The 23,979-nt window shown below is 43.4% G+C and overlaps 1 protein-coding gene across 1 annotated transcript; it reads left to right on the top strand.

The window, feature by feature from the left end:
* Window positions 1-16,763: 16,763 nt before the first annotated feature.
* Window positions 16,764-18,361, top strand: LOC145956359 (uncharacterized). The gene is made up of 3 exons (XM_083071943.1): window positions 16,764-16,801; window positions 17,668-17,740; window positions 17,792-18,361. The coding sequence occupies exons 1-3, from the start codon at window positions 16,764-16,766 to the stop codon at window positions 18,359-18,361; spliced, it is 681 nt and encodes a 226-aa protein (XP_082928069.1).
* Window positions 18,362-23,979: the final 5,618 nt, after the last annotated feature.

Below are 23,979 nucleotides of genomic sequence, written 5' to 3'. Positions count from 1 at the left end.
CAATACAGAGCCAGCAGATCCTGCCGCGTCACTGACTCTGGACTCTTCGGCCTGGCGTGAATGGAGCCGGTGATCAGTTTGTGGCAGATTCGGAGTGCGGTCGGGAGCCGAGTACCCTTCACCCCAGCATGGTAATCCGTCTGACCCGTAATCTCTCTCCACATCTCAGTCTGGGTCGGACTATCAGGGTACTCGCAGACGGCGTCCCGATACTCCAGCTGATCGGCTCGTGGAAAGAAGCCGGCTTGGATGTTGAACTCGTCCAACGACAAGGATCGGTATCCTCCATTCATCCAGAAGTCCACCAAGTAGACCGTCTCTCCAAAGCTGTTCGTCGACTCTGTGACGCCGACGGTAGCCAAAAATTCCTTCGTCGCAGTCGGGAAGATCTTAGGATGGGGGTTAAGGAGGAACCCCCATCTTATGGCGGCGATGTAGCCCCGGACCTCGTCTTCCCACTCCATTGCTTGGAGGATGCTGAAATCGAGCACCCTTGATGGCATGAAGACAAACGACTCAAGAAGTTCCAGCCTCTCTAGATGTCGCGCGGTCATTTCGCGTTGAGCGGGAACCCTCTGCCTTTTTCTCGATGACTCGGCCATTTCTCGGAATTTGGGAAGATCTCAGACTCACTCACAGACAAGATATGCAGAGGAATGAAGAATGTTGTGCAGAAATGAGAGGGGAAATGGGCTATTTATAGAAAAGTTTACGTCAGTACGGCCCGTATTGAATTCAATACGGCCGTACTGACGGTGCCGTTATTGTACAAAATTGGAGACCAATACGGGCTGTATTGGATTCAATACGCCCGTATTGGTGTGACCGTTGGGGTTAATACGGGCGTATTCAGTTCAGTACGCCCGTATTGAACTGAAGGGTTGCCCGTAATCCTAGTTTCAATACGGGCGTATTGAACGGAATACGGGCGTATTGAGTTTTTTTTTTTTTTTTTTTTTTGTGTGGATATAAACAGAGAATAAGTGATCTTCCAGTACACCTATCATCTGTATGCATGTATGCGGTATGATGCACCTAATTCTATTTGATTCATTTTTCAAAAGAATTAACCGATGCGTTTCTCTGTTTGGATTTTTGCCATTCCTCTAGACGGGCTGTGCGTTGCCGATTTCTGTAACTGAGGAATGATGCGTGTTATATTGAGATGGGCGTCATCAACCCAGTGATCCTCCCCTTCCTTTAGAAGACGTGTCAACCCTCCTATTGACCACTATATCTCCATGTTTCCACTAGATTATCCTAAAATCGTTTGGGACAAGAGAGAAGAAAGGAAAGATATTTTTGTTCTGAAGTTTGTGTTTTAGAGGGGATTTATTTTTCAAAAATGGTTTTTGTAAGAATGGTTGGCCAAGGTAGGCTTATGTGTTTAGGCTTGTTTGATTAAACACTTATGAAGTTAAGAAAGTCTTGTTATTTGATGTTGTGATTTGACAACTTAGATAGCTTTCCTTTGAACCTTTCTTTTTGAATTCGGTTCATGGTACCATCATGGATTTATTTTCGCTTTTTGATTGTCCTCATTTTTGCCTAAAACACCCTTTTGTGGTGTCTTAGCGGACCTTTGTTTTTGTTTATTTTTGCAACCCTAACTTTTGCCTAGGTTACCCTTTCGTGGGATTCCTAGCGGGTCTTTTGCTCTTATTTTTGCGCAGCCCCCTTTTTGGGTTTCCTGCCGAGCTTCTTTTATTTTAAAGGATTTCTTTTTATCCATGATGGCACTTGTCGAGGCCAAGGAAAGGTGCTCCAAGTTGTCACACACACTTCCACATAAAAATGATGCTGGTTTATTATTATTAAGACAATTTTAACCTCATTCATGCTTATTCAAACAGGGTTAAAATAATGTGGTCTAGAGATTTATTGCAAGCAAGAAAAGAAGCAATAAGAAAGAATAAAGAATGATTTTATTATAATCATAATGAAAACATGTGCCCTATCAAGGCTCGGGGGTCGGGCTGTCCCCGAGGAGTAATCTCTAACAGTCATCAGGTCTATACATCCCTATCGGAAGGAGAAGAACACTTGATGACGACGACCGGCCTTGACCCCTGTGAACCGGCCTTCCTAAAGATCTGGCTTAAAGAACGTCGAGAAGGATCTTGGTTCCTCTTCGTCCTTTGATCTTTATTAGGGTTGTATCCTAACCCTTGTTTCCCCGGATTATCCTTGATAATGGGTAGCTCGGGAATTCCTTGGGAATCCTTGCCAAGTCCTTGTCCAGGCAAGTATCCATTCTTGGTGAGCATATGGGCTACCTTCTTCATTTCTCGGGGAAACGTTTCAACATTGGCAATCTCCAATGCTTGGAAGGCGGTTTCTAGAGCTTCCTCTGCTGCATCCACGTAAGGTATGGTGGATGGCTTGCTGATGAGTATGTCATCTTCAGCTTGTACGGTCACCAGTTTGTCATCCACTATGAATTTGACTTTCTGGTGGAGCGTAGAGGGAACAACTTTCGCATCATGAATCCAAGGTCGGCCGAGGAGACAGCTGTATGCGGGAGTAATGTCCATCATTTGAAATTCGACGTTGATGATGGTGGGTCCAATTTGGATTGGAAGATTGACTTCTCCCACCACTTCTCTTTTAGAACCGTCGAAAGCTCGGACAATCATGTTGCTCGGGCGCATTTGGACTCCCTTGATTGCCATTTGATCGAACGTTCTTTTTGGCATCACATTCAAGGAAGATCCATTATCCACCAAGACTTTAGCGATGTGGTATTCCTTGCACTTGACAGAGATGTGCAAGGGCTTGTTGTGGTTCGGTCCCTCAGCGGGATTTCTTCATCGGTGAAAGTGAGGTGATCATTAGCCGTGATGTGACTAACAATCCCCTCAAATTTGTCTTGGGAGATAGTGTGCGACACGTATGCCTCGTTCAAAACTTTCAACAGAGCTTGTCGATGCGGTTCGGAGCTTAGGATCAACGACAATAGGGTAATCTTTGCGGGCGTCCTATGAAGTTGATCCACGATGGAGTACTCGCTCTGTCGGATATACTTTAACAGCTCGTCAGTCTCCTCCTCGGATTCTTTGTTTTCCTCGGTTTTCTCTTCTTTTTCTTTCCCTTTATTCTTAGGAGCTTTATCATGAAGATCTTCGGGAGTGTAGATCCTGCCACTCCTAGTCATGCCCCCAAGTCCAGCGATGTTAGAGATATCGCTGTCGGCAGAAGAATGGATGTCGTATATCCATGGCACAGCCTTATTTGATTCGTAGGGAAAAGGCCTTGGAGTAGTGATCCTTAACGGTGTTGGGCCTTCCCCTTTGTTCGTCTTGATTACCAACAACGGAGTTGACGTGTGTTCGCTTGGCACGGTTGTTGGCTTACACTTGATAACGAACGGCGTGCGATCCATTCTTTGAACATACGCATCGCTTAATCCTTTCTTTTTATTACTATTATTAATGAATTACTAGGAGGGATGTATGAAATGCAAACCTAGATCCCTCCATGATCTTTGATAAGAATGCATGATATGAGATGATGGCGATGAATATGCATGCATTGTGTTTATTCAACTAAGCATTATCATGTTTTCGGGATGTCCCTAAGATGATGCATGATTTTGCTTGGTTTGGATAAATAATTTTTTTTTATTTTTCTTTGGGTATTTTGTTTTTTGTATTTTTTTTGGGTGAAAAATGGAAACTACCTACATGAATGTGATGAAGGTAGATGTTAACACCATGTAATGGAAGATTCTTATTCCTATTTATTCTTATTTTAAAAAGGGAATGTTGTATGTTTAAATAATGCAATGTATGCTCAAACAATGTCACATAAACAATGCACATACAATTCACTCATCCACGAACAGTCACGAGCGAATCACGAGGTAGGGGTATCCTGCAGAAAAGTGCATATTCAAGGTGGTTCTAACTGTTCTCACCGGTCTGAGGCCACCAAGGTGCCCCCATTATAGGGACCCAATTCCTCTCGTCGTAAGTCGATGGAAAGCTCCAACGCACTGTCGGACTCGAGTTCATGGTTATCACCTTGAGTGATGTTTTCCGATAACGGTCTACGGGCACCTAGACCCATTCGACAACCGGCCGTACTAACATCCACTCCCTATGGCTTTCCACTCATGCCCCCGGGTATAGAGGGAACTGTTGTGTGCAAAGGTTTGTGTGCAGTTTTTATTTCAAACAATTGCGAAAATTTAAACATACAACAGTTATTAAAAACCACATAGATAAAACATATTATCATACAAGTGAGGGGTAATGAAGTAATTTTAAACTATCATTTTAGAAATAATCCATCACTAAATGGGACTGACTCTCGAGGCTTCCCCAGTGGAGTCGCCATCTGTCGCCACCCGCCAAAACGGACCTTGGCATTCGCGACGATGGTTGGACTCCTTTTAATGTTTGGAAAATGATGGATTGTTAGAACGACTTATTCTCAAACTGAGACCTCATCGAACTAACAATTTTATTAAATGATTCACCAATCCATGTTAATCTCAAGCGAGACCCTCCATGGATTAGTGGTTTTCGCAAAGTAGGGTTCTTGGAGTCGCCACCAATGTTTTACTCAAAACATTGGAAAAAGAGATAAGGCAATTGATTTCAAAAATCAACTTTGGCCATTACAACCAGAGTCGGGTAAGGGAGTCGGTTACGTGCGAGGAAGGTGTTAGCACCCCACAACGCCCCTTTCGGGTTCCCTATGACGGATTATTTTATTAATAATAGTGTAAAATTACTAAATTACCCCTATTTATTAAAAATGGCTATGAATAAGATATCTACATGATGAATAAATTAAGCATGCGATACAACAATCAGAAAGCAGTAAAAGGAAGGATTTTGAAGAAGAAACCTTTGAAGCGTGCTTTTATATATTCAAATGTTAGGAGGCTTTTTGGCACTCCCTCCCACTACACGCTCGCTCGCTCCTTCCCTAAAAATTAATCTTTACTATGGAAATCAAAAAGATTTCCCTTCGACTAGTTCGAATTCTCAAGCTAAATGCTCAGAACTCAAGAACTTCGTCGGATCGGCTCTCGGAGAGAATTCTAGGGCAGAACACTGCTCAAAAACCCCAGAATACTCAAGAAGAGAGTCCAAGAAGTGTGGAAAAGTGTGGAATGACGTCCAAATGACGTCCTATATATAGGAGTGAGGCGCAGTACGGCCTCTGACATCAATACGGCCCGTACTGAAGATTTGAACTACAGTACGGCCGTATTGAATTCAGTACGGCCGTACTGAAGTTTCAAAAACTTCAGTACGGCCGTATTGGTTTCAGTACGGCCGTACTGAAGTTCAAAAACTTCAGTATGGCCGTATTGGTTTCAGTACGGCCGTATTGTAGTTCAAATTGTTCAGTACGGCCGTACTGAACTTCTAGGAGGCCGTATTGAGCTTCAATCCTCCCACATCCTTATTTTAAGCTACTCTAAGACCTCTAAACCTACAGATAATCATCCTAGGGTCTTCCAGGAGTCCTTCTGGCTGACTTTCCTTCGGTCTTCGAGAGTCTTCGAGTCTTATTTCCGACTCGGACAATTTTAGGGGTCTACAATAAGTAATCCAATTTATAAAGTAATAAAAGACATCCGATTATATCCCCTGGTGTCACATGTCCTAATCAGAGCATGTCCAATACAGAAGTCTAAGCTTCATCACTAACATCCTCCTGCTGATGATCACCTGCAATACAATTTTAAACATACACAAACAAACAGGGGAGTGAGAAACATCTCACTCAGGTTTAGGTGCAAAAACAACTTTCAGATAACACACACACAAAGCAATCACAAACAAGGCACACATACAAGCCATACATAAAATAGTAACATATGCACAATCACTTATCATTCAATGATGCCATGGACTCGACTCATAAATACATGCATGTGACGTTAGTCACATATCTCATCGCATATCACATGATATGCTGCCAAAGCAGCATACCTGGAGTAGTCTAGGAGTACATGTCAGCTCAATCGCGCACTCTTAACTAGAAGGATGTACTGCTAGGTCTTGTTAAGATAGCGAAGCCGCGCAAGATACGTTCTATGCACACAAACGGGCAGAATTGGGCCTTCCAAACCGTATTATCCCCTAGGACTCCTTTGAGATATTTCACCCGAAGGGCCTTTCCTAACGGTGTACTACATATCGCACCCCATCACATAGATGCATATGATGCATGCCACACATTCACATGTTCATGGACTCAACATTTCACTTGTCATATCTCATCATGTCACTTGTTCTCATATCACATTATCATACACATAGTCACAAGGTCACATATAAGAGATTCTCATCCTCATCATGCTCATAAAAATACACCACTTGCATCAACACCATAATAAGATAGTTCTCACACCATTAGCACCTTCAAACATAGCATAAAACTTATTTGTTTTTGAAATTATTTGTTCCTCATAAGGTTTCCCATAGGAACTCACAGAGCACCCAAATTCATATTAAAACTTATCTATTTTTGAAATTAAACACATATTCATACCCTACAAACGTCAAGGAATAAACAAAAAACTCAAAAGCTAAAATATAAAACATTCAAAATTTACCTGTTTCTCATAGGGTTTTTAGTAGGAACACATAGAGCACTCTAATTCATATCAAAACTTGTCTATTTTTTAAATTAATTGCATTATCACATTCAACAACTATCAAGGAATACAACAGAAAACTCAAACAAGAAAACAAAAAACATTCGAAAAGTGACTGTTTCTAAGAGCATGCATCAGGCAAGGGGTTTAGGCCAATCCCGCTACCAAACATATCCATTATTGAAATTGAACACATATTCACACTCAGAATCACACAAGGAATGCAATAGAACAATCAGAAAGCAAAACAAAAAAAACTTTTATAAAGTGTCTGTTCTTATACACACATACATCAGGCAAGGGATTGAGGGTCACTCCGACTACCCAACAATTATTCCCACACCTTTGAGTGAGATTTCTCACTCCCCGGCCCTTACCTTGATGAGCAGAAGAAAAGGCATAGCAGAATCAGGTTGTTCTTCTTCTACGAGTTCTCCTTATTCTTCAGAAAGCTTAAGAAGGAAATGGGGGAAAGAGGTCAGAAATAATGAAGCGTAAGTAACTTCCCTTAACTCTTGATAACTCCTTTCTTAAAAATAATAATAATAATATTCAATAATTTACCAAAACTTCCTTCCTTCCCTTCTCATAAAATAATTAATACAATATAATTAAAATACACATCTTCCCTTTAATCAAATAACATAAGTATATTTATTAATAAAATACATTTTATAAAATACATCCTGCATTACTAATTAAAATAATAATTACTGTACTATCCGTACCGCGTAACCGAGCTCCGAGCTCGGCACCACAACGCAAGCCGACCTCGGACGCGCACCGCATGGCATCAGCTCGGCATTTAAGTGAATCATAACCGATTCCCGAGGATCTCGCCCCAGACGAGGTCCGTTATCTAATCATATTACATCTTATCTCAGGCCCAAGGCCCAAAGCAACCCTAATTCACACTAAGGTACGTGCATTACTTATACGAGATTCATACTCTCACAAACACTAACTTTGGCATCGGAGTCTCTTTTGCAGGTACCACCCCCATCTTGGAGCACCAGCGTACCCGTAAAGAAGGCTCATCGATCTTACCTGGCGGATCAGCTCTATAGCAGATTTCCAGTAAGAACATTTGGCGCCCACTGTGGGGCCGATCAAGACAGCTCTTATCGGCCACGCTTATGGTTTTCACCGGAACCCATAGCAGAATCGTAATAGACGACCTAGATCACACAACTAACATGAATAAAGAAGCAGCAGTGAGACGACTGATCGAGCAGGTTGAGCAGCTGCAGCAGCAACACGCCACAGATCTACAAAGTATGCGTGCCAAGCATGAAAATGACCTAGCCACGATGCGTACCGCTAATGAGGCTGACCTAGCGGCTCTGCGCGCGGAAAACAAGAGGATTCGCGCTCAACTCTAGCGGTGATATTCTGATCATCCCTCCGGCTCTCAACCCAACCCCGGCGGAGCAGTGCGAGCCAATTTAAACCAGGAGGCAGGATCAACTCCCCCACAGGGAGTGATCAGCACAATTGCAGGAGGCTTCGCAGGAGGGGGAGCCAACAGCTCGGCCCGGAAAAAACACCTGCGCAACGTCAACCGCGTACACTTCACCACCTCTGCTTCGCACCAGAGCTCGCAGACGATCATTTTCACCGACGACTATGTCGGGATCAATCCCAACCAGGACGATCCCATGGTCATAGTCGTAGCGCTAGCCAATTGGGAGGTTCACAAGACTCTGGCCGACCAAGGGAGCTTGGCCGATATCCTATATTGGCCAACATTCCTCAGGTTAGACGTCCCCTACTCTCTCATACAACCTCACGCAGAACCCCTAGTCGGTTTTGCAGGAAGGAGCGTTTACACTCGGGGATACGTGGACCTACTGACGGCTTTCGGAGCACCTCCGGATTCAAGGCGGGTCATGGTTCGATACCTCCTCATGGAAGCCGACACCTCCTATAACATCATCATCGGCAGACCAACCTTGAATCAACTCGGAGCGGTAGTGTCCACCCCACACCTCACCATGAAATTCCCAGGGCATGATGGGAGGATTATCTCCGTCAGAGCAAACCAGAAGACGACACGACAATGCTACACCAAAAGCCTGAAAATCGCCTCACCTGGCGAATAGTGCAAGAGCAACCTTACCACCGTGGCTCGCATCAACCACGAAGAAATCACCGACCTCAATCCAAGATCCGACGCTCACGATGAGCGGCCTACCCCCGTTGACGAGCTCGATGACCTCCACGTCGGGAAACTCCCCAAGCAAACCACGAAGATCAGCAGACAGTTGACTCCAAAGTTGCGACAGCAACTTGAAGCGGAAATCCTCAAGAATGCCGACCTCTTCGCCTGGTCTAGCGCTGACATGCCAAGCATAGACACCGATTTCATTTGCCACAGGTTAGCAATACACAAGGAGGCAAAACCAGTCGCCTAGAGGAAGAGGAAGGTCGGCGACAAAAGATGGGAAGCCATCGTCGCTGAAACACAGAAATTGCTCAACGCTGGCTTCATCCGTGAAGTCAGATACACCACATGGCTGGCGAACATGGTCCTGGGAAAGAAGAACTTGGGGAAGTGGCGCATGTGCGTCGACTATGCCGACCTAAACAAAGCATGCCCCAAGGACTCATACCCTTTGCCGAGCATTGACAGGTTAGTCGACGGAGCCTCCAAACACGCCCTCCTCAGTTTCCTCGACGCCTACTCTGGGTACAACCAGATAATGATGTGCCCACCCGATGAAGTGCATACGTCTTTCATCACCGACCACGCCAACTACTGCTACCAGGTGATGCCCTTCGGCCTCAAAAATGCAGGAACAAACTACCAGCGGCTGATGGATAAGGTTTTCCGACAACAGATCAGGAGAAACATGGAAGTTTACATCGACGACATGGTAGTCAAAACTACCTCGGCGGTAGACCATGCTGCCGACCTTGCCGAAATATTTGCCCAGGTCAGGAAGCATAACATGCGCCTCAACCTCGAGAAATGTGTCTTCGGTGTCCAGGGGGGTAAGTTCCTCGGCTTCATGATTACCAGCAGAGGAATCGAGGCCAACCCCGAGAAGTGCAAGGCCATCATCCAGATGCAAAGCCCACAAACGGTGAAAGAAGTCCAACGCCTGGCCGGACGGTTAGTCTCACTGTCCCGCTTCATTCCCAAACTCACGGAAAAGGCGGGACCAATCTTCACCCTACTAAAAAAGCCAAAGGATTTCTTGTGGACAGATCAGTGCGAAGAAGCTTTCCAAAGCTTCAAAACCTTCCTCACAACTCCACCAATCCTACAGAGGCCGGATCACAACACCGACCTCCTCCTTTACTTGGCCGTAGCAGAGAACGCCATCAGCGCAGTTATCGTACAAGAACACCAAAAGGTACAGACACCTATCTACTTCATCAGTCGAGTCCTCCAAGACGCGGAAAGGAGATACCAAATGATCGAGAAGCTGGCATTAGCGCTCGTCACCGTAGCTCGACGTCTCCGACCCTACTTCCAGAGCCACCAGGTGATAGTCAAAACCGACTATCCCGTCAAGCAAATTCTGCGAAAGCCTGAGCTCGCCGGACGCATGATCGCCTGGTCAGTAGAACTATCTGAATTCGGCATCCAGTACGAAGGCCGCGGACCCCTGAAGGCCCAATGCTTAGTCAACTTCGTAGCCGAGCTCACGCCAACTACTGCCGAGGAACCCCAGGTATGGACTTTGCATGTTGACGGGTCCTCCAACTCTAAAGGCGGTGGTGCAGGCATAATTCTGGAAGGGCCAAACCAAGTCACCTTGGAGCAATCCCTCAAGTTTGGCTTTAAGGTGACCAATAACCAGGCGGAGTACGAGGCACTTCTAGCAGGACTGAGGCTAGCCCGCGACCTCGGGGCTCGAAGAGTGAGTTGCAACAGTGACTCAAAACTCATGGTGGAGCAGCTCAGCGGGACGTACCAGGCAAAGGACACTCTGCTATAGCGGTACTTTCACACTACGTCCCACCAGATCTCGTCTTTCGACGAATTCATCATAAAGCATGTGCCGCGAGAGCAAAACGCCCGAGCCGACCTCCTATCGAAGCCCACCAGCACCAAAAGGCCCGGACAACACCGAACCATCATACAGGAAACCCTGCACTCACCCAGCCTAGACGACAAGGTCGTCAACGTCAGTGAGAATGAAGACCTAGGATGGATGGCAGGCATCTAGGGCTACTTGAAAGAGGGAATTCTGCCCGAGGATAAAGACGAAGCTCAGAAGATAAGGATGAGATCGGCCAAGTTCGTCATCATCGGAGATGAATTATTCAAGCGTGCGTCTCCTCTCCACTGCTCAAATGCCTGACTGCGTCCCAGGCAGCCTATGTCATCAAGGAAATTCATCAGGGGATATGCGACATGCATTCCGGGGCGCGTTCAATGGCAACCAGGATACTCCGAGCTGGCTATTACTGGTCCACTCTGAAGTCGGATTGCCAAAGCCACATCCAAAAATGCAAAGAATGCCAGCAGTTCGGCAACGCACACCGACAACCACCCGAAACCCTCCACCACATGATGTCGGCGTGGCCTTTCTCCCAGTGGGGAATGGACATCCTCGGGCCATTCCCCCTGCGAAAGGCCAACTAAAATTCCTCCTGGTAGCAATCAACTACTTCACCAAGTGGATCGAAGCATGTCCACTCGCCAAAATCACCACCGACAACGTGCGGAAGTTCACCTGGAAGAACATCGTCTGCAGGTTCGGAATCCCTCATGCCCTCGTCACTGACAACGATCGACAGTTCATTGCACAGGAATTCGAGGACTTCCTCCGCGAGCTCAGAATCAAACACCTTTTGACCTCGGTGGAACACCCTCAGACCAACGGCCAGGCCGAAGCTGCCAACAAGGTCATCCTCCGGGAACTCAAAAAGCGACTAGGAAGGGCCAAAGGGTAGTGGCCCGATGAACTCCCCAGCATCCTATAGGCGTATCATTGCACCCCCCAGTCAACCACACAAGAGACGCCTTATAGGCTGACCTACGGAGCTGACACAATGATCCCAGTAGAAGTCGGCGAAACATCCCACAGACGCCAAGTCTTCAACAACGAACAGAATGCCTAAGAACTGGCAGCTGACCTCGACTTAGTGGACGAGCTTAGAGACGAAGCTCAAATCCACGAAGAAGCCTGCAAGCTCCGAGCTTCCCGAAGATACAACACCCGAGTAAAACCTCGCTCGTTCCGAGTAGGTGACTTGGTATGGCGATTACTAGGCGAAGCAAGAAAGGACGCGTCAGATGGGAAACTCGCACCCACTTGGGGTGGCCCCTTCCGAGTTACAGAAGACTTGGAAAATGGAGCATATAGACTGGAGGAACTCAGTGGCAAACCCATACCGCGAACTTGGAATGCTATGTGATAGACTATGGCCAAGGCCAAGGAATCCAAGAGGTGATATACTAAAAGAACCAAGAGGAATGGGATGATCTTAAAGACCTTTTTCATATATTTTGTACATAGTTCCTTTGTATAGGTCTAATTTTGCCTTTGTATTTGTGAGGCACTTTACTTGCTTTTCATTAGTGATTGTATATTGATTTTAGGGTGGGTTACTTGGAGAGTTTAACTCCATTTAACCTCCTTTGTTGATACATTCATTTTATATTTTTTCAGTAGGGAAAAAGGGGTGGCATTTAGCAATGCTTGAGGGTGTGACTAGTAATTGGGCCAGAATTGGGCCTAGGCAAAATTTTGCATATTAGACTCATTTTGCTCCTAATTTTTCATAGATTTGATTTAGCTAGGTCTCATCATCATATGATGAACCTAACTAAACCAAATCAAAGAATTTCAAAATAAATCATGGAGCATTTTGGAGCCTTGACCGCCTAGCTTGTGTCTTAGTTCTTGGCCAAAATTCACTAGTTCTTTCTTCAAGTTTTGAAGCTTGCCTTCCAAGTTTCTAAACCTTGGTAGGTTAGGCTGACCTTACCATGGTTCTTAAGTGAACCATGGTCAAGGTTAGCTTCTCCTACAAGTTTTATAAACCATGGAAGGTTAGCTACACCTTACCATGGTTCCTAGTGAACCATGGTTAAGGTTAGCTTCTCCTAGAAGCTACCTCTCCCTATAATTTCGTTTTCTCTTCACTTGTAATCACTTTTGGACATTAATGAGACTTAGAATTCAGAAATTCTCTCTCATTTTCAAGAGTCAAATTTGTGAGAAAAACTTCTCCTAGTTTTCTCTCAAAGTTCCTTCTCCTAGAAGCTTGGTTCCTCAAGCTTCTCCACTTCTTCAAGAGGTAACCGAACCTCCTCAAAGGTGCTTCTCCTCCATTGAAGCTTCTTCAAAGGAGAATTCCAAGGTCAAAACGTGATAACCTCATGGAGCATTTTCGGTCCTTGCATGGAAGCTTGGAAGAATATCAATCCTCTCCAAGTGCTTCCATCACTACCCATCTCAAGTTTTATTTTAGTTGAACTTTGTATGAATGAGCCGTGCACTCTTTTCCCGCCTCAGTCTTTTATCCCAAAAAACAGAAAGATGGGTTTTGGCTGAGAGGGTTTTTAACGAGGCACATTTACATAATCAATAAAATGACTCATTCTGTCTAACTCACATCCTTTTCGCATAATTTTACGTTTAACCTCAAATGGAGGTCGAATTCGAACCTCGGTTTGCTAAGGTCAAGTTTGAACCTTCACGAAAATAAAAGGTCAAGTTTGAACCCTCACGAAAATTTAAGGTCGAGTTCGAACCTCGGTTCATTAAGGTCAAGTTTGAACCTTCACAAAAACTTAAGGTCAAGTTTGAACCTTCACGTAAAGTTAAGGTCGAGTTCGAACCTTGGTTCATTAAGGTCAAGTTTGAACCTTCACAAAAGTTTAAGGTCAAGTTTGAACCTTCACGTAAAGTTAAGGTCGAGTTCGAACCTCGGTTCATTAAGGTCAAGTTTGAACCTTCACAAAAATTTAAGGTCAAGTTTGAACCTTCACGTAAATTTAAGGTCGAGTTCGAACCTCGGTTCATTAAGGTCAAGTTTGAACCTTCACAAAAATTTAAGGTCAAGTTTGAACCTCCACGTAAACTTAAGGTCGAATTCGCCCACTTATCCGAGGTCAAGTTCGAACCTTAATGAAATGTATCACTCCAAGTCCGAGGTCAAATTCGAACCTCGGCAGGATTAAGGTCAAATTTGAACCCTCAATCTACGGCCCAGTTTGAACCATCACGAAAAGCTAAAGTCGAGTTCAAATCTCGGTTTTATTATGGCAAAATTTAAACCTTCACGTAAAAAATATATACACATATATATATACAAGCAAAGTTCTCAGGATTCAACACTTGAATCCAAAACAGAAATAAATTACGACTACAAAATCAGCCTACACAGAGGCATTATCGCTGGAGCTATCCTCAACGTCATCCTCCTTGACTTGCTTCCCAAAGCGAACGATCTTCTCCACATGCATGCTGGAGAAGTCAAACCCTGGCGCAAGAAGCCTGGCCTGACGAGCAGCCTTGAGGAAGCCCCTCTTATGCTCCACCACAATGGAGCGCTCAACATCCTCAAGTCTCCTCTACAACGCCGCCTTCTCGGCCTCCAGTGACGAAAGATCTACTCTCTGGGCAGCAATCTCCTGCTCTTTGCTACCAATAATGACCTCATCGCGGAGACGCTCCTCGGTCACCGACACTAGCTCGCCCTTCAAAAATGCGACTTCATCTTCCAGAGAGCGAACCTGTTCCCGAGAAGACATCACCTCGCCCCGGGTCGAGGTAACCAGCCCCTACAACTCACCCACCCGAGAAGCATACTCTTCGTTGGAGCGAAGGGCGATCTCCAAGGACTTCTGGGCCCTGGCGAGGCCCCCCCTCGCCGTCTGGAGCTCAACCCCCTGCATCTTCGCTTCACCAAGGGCGGCGGTCAGAACCCCGTTCTCTTCCTTCAGGACTTTATTCTCATCCTTCAGAGGCTGAATAAGGCTCCTCAACTTCGCCATGTCCTCCTGCTGCCTCGACCACTTGTGTTTCCAGTAATCCACAATGGCCGTTCCTCGCTGAAGGAAGATCTGGGCGGCATCAAAACTTCCCATTGGCCCGACCGACTCGATCATCGCCTGATCAGCCGTGCTCAACGACCCCTTCGGGGAAAACTTCTCCGGAGTCACCGCGGTGCTCCACAGAGAGTCGACCTCCTCCGACGCACTCAAGTGCTCCAGCCGCATGGGCGCGCCCTCTTGCGCATAGCGATACGCAAGGTACGACCGCTTCGGCTTCGGCACCGGACCAGGGGTAGGGAGCCCGGAGCTCGACCCCTTCCTACGGACCTCGGCAGAAGTAGGCGCAGATACCCTAGTGCCGCTCCCCGCCTGCAAAAAGCAAGGACACTCTCCTAAGAACAAAAGTAACCAGAAGGGTAAAACGCCAAATACCACAGAAGGGCCAACGACTCACCTCACCAACCGGAGTAGCAGGTACTGCACCCCGGATCACTTCCTCGGCGGCCGAGATGGCCCGCCCGGCAACAAGGACCACTTCCTCGGCAGCATCCCCTGCCTATAGAGAACAATCTCAAGTCAAAACGCCAAAAAATAGAAACAAGACTAAGAGAAGAAAAATACTCACCACGGTAACCCGCTCAACAGCTTGAGCCGGCGCCTTGCCAGGTTGGACGACTGGCTCAGCAGCCGATGCCACCTCTTCGGCAGCCACACGATCGACCCCCTCCGGCGGCGGAATCCCAGCAAGGTCCACCTCCCCAGTTTCAATAACCTCGGAGGCCACCTCCCCTATCTCATGAGGGGCAGAGGTCCCCCCGACCTCTCTCCCACCCTTCTTTCATTTTCGGTTGATTTTCAGAGGGGAAACCTCCTCCTCCGGAGGCTCGGAAACCCTGAGCTCGGTCACGTTAAAGTAGGGCTTCAGCTCAAGCCACAAGTCTTTTCCTATAAGGCCTACAGACAGAAAATAAGGCACATCAGCAAAAAAGAATTACACAAACCTCAACAAAATACCAAGATACAAAATACTCACCCTCTAGGACCATCTCCCTGTGCATCGAGTTCGCAAGTGACAAGATCAACCTGCAATCGAACAGGCGAGGCAAGGCCGAGAGATTCTTAACGACGGTAGCCTCCGAAGCCGTCAACTCCAAAGGGTTCACCCCGTGAAACCTAGACGGTTTAGGGCACCAGTAAAAGGGGAACTTTGGCAGTCCACCAAAGTAGAAATCCCCATCCTCTAAAGGGTCGATGTCCACAAGGACTACCCGGAAAAACTCGGATTTGAAATTCTTATAAGATTAGGAGTAAAGAGTGAATAAACCCCCTTCTTTACTCCCGTTCAAAGAAAGAATTCCATACGGCGGAACGCCCAGCTTCAGCTGGTAGAAATGAAGGAATACACGAAGGGACAACTCCAGCCCTAGGACCGCACACAGGACCTGAAACGTCCTCAAAAAACCCCAGCTATTGGGGTGCAGCTGGCAAGGGGCCGCGTTGATGTAGTTCAAGAAATCACACTCAAACTGAGTGAAGGGAATACAAACGCCTAGGTCCCTGAAGAAACTCTGATAAACATAAAAGTGGGGGGGATTGGTTGACTTCCCCATGAACACACCCTCACCAGCCGGACAGGGCTCGAGCCGAATCATCTGGAAAAGGGTGGGGTTGCAAATACGGTGCGTCTCCCAAACTGCATCAACCTCCAGGCACGACCTGAACACACTTTGGATGCCCCCCATCTCGCGCTTGACCCAGTCGTAACCAGGAACACCCGGCTCTAGGTCCTTAGGCGGGGGCGGGTCTTTCCTCTCGGCGGCACCCCTCCCGGTAGCCACCGCCTTGCCGCGCGCCTTGCCCCTGGCAGGCGCAGAAGAACCGACGCCACGACCACCAGCCATCAAGAAGACTTGAAGAAAGACTCTAAAAACGAAGACGAAAGCGAGAAAGCCAGGAACGAGAAGGCATAGAGGGCTACCGTACCCAAGAAGCCAAAAAGTAGAAGAAAGTGGAGTGAATGGGAAGAGACGCGGGAAAGAAAAAGAAAAGGGGCTCCTTCCCATATTTCAAAACCGCCACGCCACGTGTCGGTCAGGGGACACGCCTGACAACACAATTAATTGCAAGACCATCATTACATAACCGTCATCTCCCATAAACGTGCCACTTGCACGTTCCCGGGAAATGAACAGTCGCGACACATGGCACCACAACGAGCAAACGTACGCGAGAGGTCACCTCCCCCCAGCGAGCTCGATCTTAACTCCTCGACCTACGGTCTTCAGAGCTCGGGGGGCTAGTGTACTATCCGTACCGCGTAACCGAGCTCCGAGCTCGGCACCACAATGCAAGCTGACCTCGGACGCGCACCGCATGGCATCAGCTCGGCATTTAAGTGAATCATAACCGATTCCCGAGGATCTCGCCCTAGACGAGGTCCGTTGTCTAATCATATTACATCTTATCTCAGGCCCAAGGACCAAAGTAACCCTAATTCATACTAAGGTACGTGCATTACTTATACGAGATTCATACTCCCACAAATACTAACTTTGGCGTCGGAGTCTCTTTTGCAGGTACTACCCCCATCTTGGAGCACCAGCGTACCCGTAAAGAAGGCTCATCAATCTTACCTGGCGGATCAACTCTATAGCAGATTTCCGGTAAGAACAATTACAAATCATGTCTCATAAATAAAATAGAGCTCATATAATTAATTAAATAATATAAAAAATTCCAAAATAAATACATTAAAAACAATCAAAATACACTTTCTCCTTTAATTAAAAATAACATATTCTTAGCCTTTGATAAAATACATTTCATAAAAATCTGTCTCGTATCAAATAATCAAATATAATTAAAAATTGTGCTTTATATTAAAATAGAACTCAAATAAAATAGATAAATGATATAAAATATACTTTTCCCTTTTTGTAAAAATAAGATATGTTTTATATAAAAAATAAAGCTCATATCAAATAGCTAAGTAATATTAAAAATCCTTCTAATAAACACATTAAAACACTAAAATAAATACTAACATATTATGAATATAATTTTATGAAAATTACGATGTTACAATCAGTATTCGACGTGTTCTCCTTGGTGTTAGTCATGAATCCAAGGGGTACAAGCTATATGATCCTACCTCAAAGAAGGTTCTAATAAGTTGAGATGTTATCTTTGAAGAGGAAAAACAGTGGGATTAGGATCAAACCATCAAAGAAGAATTGCAAGTGGATTTAGAATGTGGGAACAAGTTTGATGAATATGAACAAATTGAGGCAAACACAAATGAGGAGAAAGAAATAGGTGAAACTGAACATAATGGAGATCAACATGATACAACTCAAAATATTATAAATGAAGAAGGTAGAGTGAGATGTGCTACAAGGTGGATGGAAGATTATGTATCAGGAGAACGACTATTAGAAGAAGAAGATATTGTGCATATGGCTTCGGTAGATTCTACAAATCCAATATGTTTTGAAGATGCGGTAAAAAGTACTAAATGGAGGCAAACCATGGAGGATGAGATCGTAGCTATAGAGAAAAATGATACTTGGAAATTGGTTGAGTTACCAAATGGTGCAAAAAAGATTGGGGTCAAATGGATATATAAAACCAAACTAAATGAGCATGGAGAAGTGGATAAATTCAAGGCACAATTGGTAGCTATGGGGTATTCACAAAAGCATGGAATTGACTACAATGAAGTTTTTGCACCGATAGCTAGGATGGATATTGTTACAATGGTAATAACACTTGCTGCACGATGAGGGTGGAAGATTTTTTAACTTGATGTCAAGTCTACCTTTCTACAAGGAACCTTGAGTGAGGATGTGAATGTTGAACAACCAAAAAGATATGAGAAGAAAGGAAATGAGCATATGGTTTATAAACTTCACAAGTCTTTGTACGGTTTAAAACAAGCACTACAAGCTTGGTTTAGCCGCATTGAGTCTTACTTTGTTGGTGAAGGTTTTCGACGAAGTCAGAATGAGTAAATGCTTTTCTTCAAATGGAGCAAGGAAGGTAAAATTCTTATTATCAGTGTTTATGTGGATGATCTCATATACACCGAAAACGATGAGCTCATGATGAATAATTTTAAGAAATATATGAAAAAGGAGTTTGACATGACAAATTTAGGAAAAATGAGGTTTTTCTTGGGAATTGAAGTGTTGTAGTGTTCAGATGGCATTTCCACATACCAAAAGAAATATGTTGAAGAAATACTGAGGTGATTTGGCATGGAAGAAAGCAATCCAGTATGAGATCCTATTGTGCCAGGTAATAATTTATGTAAAGATGAAGGGGGAGTCAAGGTGGATGAAACTCGTTTCAAACAAATGGTTGGTAGTTTGATGTACATCACAACTACACGACCAAATTTGATGTTTGTGGTTAGCTTGATTAGCAGGTACATGTATTAACCAACAAAAATGCATGCTAAAATGGCTAAGAGAATTCTCTGATATTTGAAGGGTACTAAGAACTAAGAGGTTCTGTATAAAAGGAGGAACTGAGGAGCCACTAGCTTTTATTGACAGTGACTATGTTGGAGATGTGGAAGATAGAAAAAGTACATCAAGGTATGTGTTTCTGTTGAGTGAAGGTTTTATTGCTTGCTCCTCTAAAAAGAAACCAATTGTTACTCTCTCCACAATAGAAGCTGAGTTCATTGCAGCAGTTGGGTGTGCTTGTCAAGCAATTTGGATGAGAAGGGTCCTAAATGAATTAGGGTATGATAAAAAAGGAGGTACTATGATAAAGTGTGATAATTGCTCTGCTATAAAACTGTCCAAAAATCCAGTTATGCATGGGAGGAGTAAACACATAGATGTGAGGTTTCATTTTCTCAGGGATCTCACAAGAGATGGAGTAATTCAGCTAGTTCACTATGGAACACAAGACCAAGTTGCAAATGTAATGACCAAGCTTCTAAAGTTGAATTCTTTCCAAAAATTTCGAATGCTACTTGTTAGACAAGTAGCATCATACAAGTTAAGAGGGGATTGAATTAAGTTTTCTAATTATACCTCTTTTCAAGATTTTCAAACTTCTTTCTTATAAATTTAACTTCCTTCGTAAAATCTATATGTAGAAAATGAAGGTGCACACTTCTTAATGATAAATAAAAGGAATAATTAAAAGAATCAGGAGAAGGAATTGCAAATTCAATTTTATACTTGTTAGGCCAATCCTGCCTACGTCAAGTCCTCAAGTCTCCAACTTGAGATTTCACTATTCTTGTTGTAACATCCCGAATTTTATACTAATATAATAGTTTAATTATTATTTATTTTTATATTTATTGGGAAAATTTTCTTATAATTGTTTTAATTAATTAAATGGGTTTTATATAATATTTTAGAAGTTTTTAATAATTATGAGTATTTTAATTAAATAATAAATATTTATGAAAATTATTTTGTGTAATATTTATTAGAGAACTATGTATTCTTATGATATTTTGTTATAATAAGTATTTAGAGAAAATTATGTGTTTTATTGTAATTATTTATATATTTTATTTTAATTATTTATAATAAGGGAAGGGAAATTATTTTTAATAACCATGGTTCACATTTTTACTAAAGGGTTAAAGGGAGATTTGGTTTTAAAAAGAAAAAAAAAAAAAGAGAAAGCTGATTAGTTTTTATATTTTATCTTTTTCTCACGTACGTGTTTACGCTTTAGAGCTCAGAGAACCAGAAGGAGGAGGAAACCACCATAGATTTAACCATTCATCTTTTTCTACTTAACAAGGTAAGGGGGGAGTGAGAAACCTTGCTTTGGGTGTGGGAATGTATGTTGGGTAGTGGGATTGTCCCCCAATCTTGTGTTTGTTGTATGCTCATGTATGAGGAATTTTCCCCAATTGTGTTTGTTTCATCTATTGTTCTTCTTGTATGTAATTAATTGTATGAATTGCTTGAATGAATGATTAATTTCAGTTTTAGAATTGTAATTGTATGATTTGAGATCTCTATATGGGTTCATGTGGGAACCTTATGAGAAACAAGCAAATTTCTAATGTTTTATGTTTTCCTTTCTGAGTTTTATGTTGTGTTCCTTGATGTTTGCTCAATGTAAATATGTGTTTAATTTTGAAAATAGACAAGTTTTAATATGAATTAGAGTGCTTTGTGGAGACTAAGTGCATATGATGAGACAATGTGAAAAGTGAATATGAGATATGAGATATGATGATATGTGATAATGAGACATGATAATGTGATATGAAAATGTATAAAGTCTTGATTTACATGCATCTTTTGCATAAATGTTTTTAAGGGTACGATATGAAATACACCGCCAGGAAAGGCCCCATTGTGTAAAAGCTTGGAGATTAGTCCTTGGGGATAGCTCGGTTTGTAAGTCTCAGTCTCGCCCATTGTGTGCATGAGACGTATCTTGCGTAGCTTAGCTATCCCGACTAGACCCTGGTAGTATGTCAGATGGAGACCTCCCTTCCATGGATGATGTAAACGTCTTTGAAGAGGGTTACCTTTGCCCCAATGATCCAGGCGCAGCAAGGGAGAGTAGCCTTTGAAGAGAAAAATGGACGTTTATGGGTGAAGGATTTTGGAAGTGAAAGGTGGGAGAAGGTTTAGGTGTTTTGATTGAAGCTCAAGGATGGTTGGCTCACTCCAAGATGAAGATGGAGGCCACTCTAGGTTTCCCAGTCTCCAAGGGTGGAGATAGGAGAAGGCTAGCCAAAGTTAACCTAGTGACTAAGGATGGGATGTTGAGGCAAAAATGCTCACTCAATATCATATAATTCAAAGTATTTACAAGGTGCATGGTTTAAGGTATTTATAGGGAACATTTAGGGTTGCATTTGGAAATGTATGACCGAAAATTGTAATGCCAAATGCACTCCAAATGAAACTCAAATTAACCCTAGATGCTACTTGGTGGCCAAGGATGAAATCTTTGGGTTTGGCTAAGCTACAACTAGGTGCATGATAAGACCATGCAACCTAGGTGCCCTCCACTTGGGCCTAAGCCTTTCCAAGTCCAAAAATAGATCAATGCTCACCAAAAAAATACGTCTAGGCCCTAAATAAATACCCTAGTCCAAAAAACTAAAATCCTGTAATCTAAGGCACCCCATAATACAAGGATAAAATGGGAAATACAAGTAAAAATAAATCCTATGACTAAAATACCCTAAAATACAAGGGTAAAAAATAAATCCTATACTAATGAGACTTAGGAGAGTAATTAGTACTCTATGACCATGAGGAGGGTATCCTTTGGTGGGTGAGCTCCCTCCTCCTTTTCTACTCTCCTAGCCATGGACCTTGTGATGGGGCCCACATGGTTCTTCAAAGATGGTCCCCCATCATCCCCTTCTTCTTGAGAAGTATCTATCCTTAGATTAAGATCTTCATCCATATCCTCAGCTCCTATAAATGGTGTGAGATCCCATACATTAAATGATGAGCTAATGCCATACTCAGAAGGAAGATCTAATTTATATGCATTGTCATTTATTTTCTGAAGGACTTGGAATGGTCCATCTCCCCTAGGGTTTATTTTTGACATCCTTTGAGTGGGAAATCTATCCTTTCTCAAATGAAGCCAAACCCAATCCCCAACCTCAAAGGTGATTTTCTTTCTTCCTTTGTTTTTGTATTTGGCATATTTTTGTGTTTGGTTTTCAATTTGACTCTTGATCTTCTCATGATATTTCTTAATAAAATCCGCCTTAGATACACCTTCTTTGTGAAACAAGGAAAGAGTATTAGGAAGGGGTAGTAAATCAAGAGAGGTTATTGGGTTAAAGCCATATACAACTTCAAAGGGTGAAAGATTAGTAGTCTTATGAACTACTCTATTGTATGCAAATTCTAGGTGGGGAAGACAATCATCCCAAGTTTTCTTATTCCCTTTGAGGAGTACCCTTAACAAAGTGGATAGGGACCTATTTACTACTTCGGTTTGGCCATCATTTTGGGGATGACAAGTAGTAGAATAGAGGAGCTTTATTCCTAGTTTTTCCCATAGTACTTTCCAAAAGTGACTAAGAAACTTAGCATCCCTATCGGACACAATTGTCTTGGGTAGAACATGCAAGCGGACCATTTCCCTAAAGAATAATTTAGCTATATAGCTAGCATCATCCACTTTGTGGCATGGTATGAAATGAGTCATTTTGCTAAAATGGTCCACTACCTCAAAGATGGAGTCAAATCCCCTTTGAGTCCTTGGAAGTCCAAGCACAAAGTCCATGCTAATATCTACCCAAGGGGAGCTAGCTATGGGAATGGGGGTATAGAGTCCATGAGGCATTACTCTTGATTTATCTTTTAGACAAGTAATGCATTTGGAGCAATGCCTTTAGACATATATTCTCATATGTGGCCAATAAAATTTTGCTTTTAAGAAACTTAGGGTTTTGTCAACCCCAAAATGGCCCATGAGACTCCCTTCGTGGCTTTTTTTGACCAAAAGTTTTCTACTGGATCCTTGGGGTATCCAAAGTTTGCCCATTCTAAAGAGATACCCCTCAAGAAGATAGAATCCATCAAAAGGCTTTTGGAGACATTTGGCATAAGTGGCTTGGAATTCCAAATCAAGCTCATACAATTCCTTTACATCATCAAAACCAAGTATTTGTGTTCCTAAGGTGGAGAGTAATGTATGCCTTCTTGAAAGAGCATCGGCTACTACATTGCTCTTACCCTTTTTATATTTGATGATGTAGGGGAATCATTCAAGATATTCCACCCACTTTGCATGCCTTTTATTTAATTTCCCTTGCCCTCTAAGATACTTGAGTGACTCATGGTCGGTGTGTATAACAAATTATTTAGTCACTAAGTAGTGCTCCCAAACTTTGAGAGCTCTTATGAGGGCATAAAGTTCCTTGTCATAGGTGGGATAATTCAAGGTGGCCCCATGGAGTTTTTCACTAAAGTAGGCAATGGGGTGGCCTCCTTGAAGTAACACAACACCTATGCGAAGACCGGATGCATCACATTCTAGCTCAAAGGTTTGGTAAAAATTTGGAAGAGCTAGGATGGGTGCATTGGTAAGTTTCTCTTTTAGGATTTTGAAGGCTTTTTCTTGGGCTTCACCCCAAAGGAAAGGTACATCCTTCTTAACAAGCTCGTTAAGAGGGGATGCAAGTGTGGAGAACTCTTTTTCAAATCTTCTATAGAAGCTAGCTAGACCATGAAAGCTTCTAATATCTCCAACACTTTTTGGGGTGGGTCAATCTTGGATGACCTTTATTTTCTCGGGATCAACATGAACTTCCTCTTTGCCAACTATAAAACCCAAAAAGTTGACTTGGTCATTACAAAATGTGCACTTCTCAAAGTTGGCATAGAGGTGGTTTTCCCTAAGAATTAAGACTTGCCTTAGATGTCCAAGATGTTCA

Source organism: Cajanus cajan, chromosome 3, assembly GCF_000230855.2.
Source record: "Cajanus cajan strain Asha chromosome 3, NIPB_CcT2T_4, whole genome shotgun sequence".
NCBI lineage: Eukaryota > Viridiplantae > Streptophyta > Magnoliopsida > Fabales > Fabaceae > Cajanus > Cajanus cajan.
This window is presented reverse-complemented; position numbering and strand designations above follow the sequence as displayed.

Coding starts and splice junctions, on each gene's coding strand:
- LOC145956359 (XM_083071943.1), top strand. CDS start 16,764: ATGAACAGTCGCGACACATGGCACCACAACGAGCAAAC. Junction 16,802..17,667: donor TGGCACCACAACGAGCAAAC/GTACGCGAGAGG, acceptor TGTTACAATCAG/TATTCGACGTGTTCTCCTTG. Junction 17,741..17,791: donor ATGATCCTACCTCAAAGAAG/GTTCTAATAAGT, acceptor CAGTGGGATTAG/GATCAAACCATCAAAGAAGA.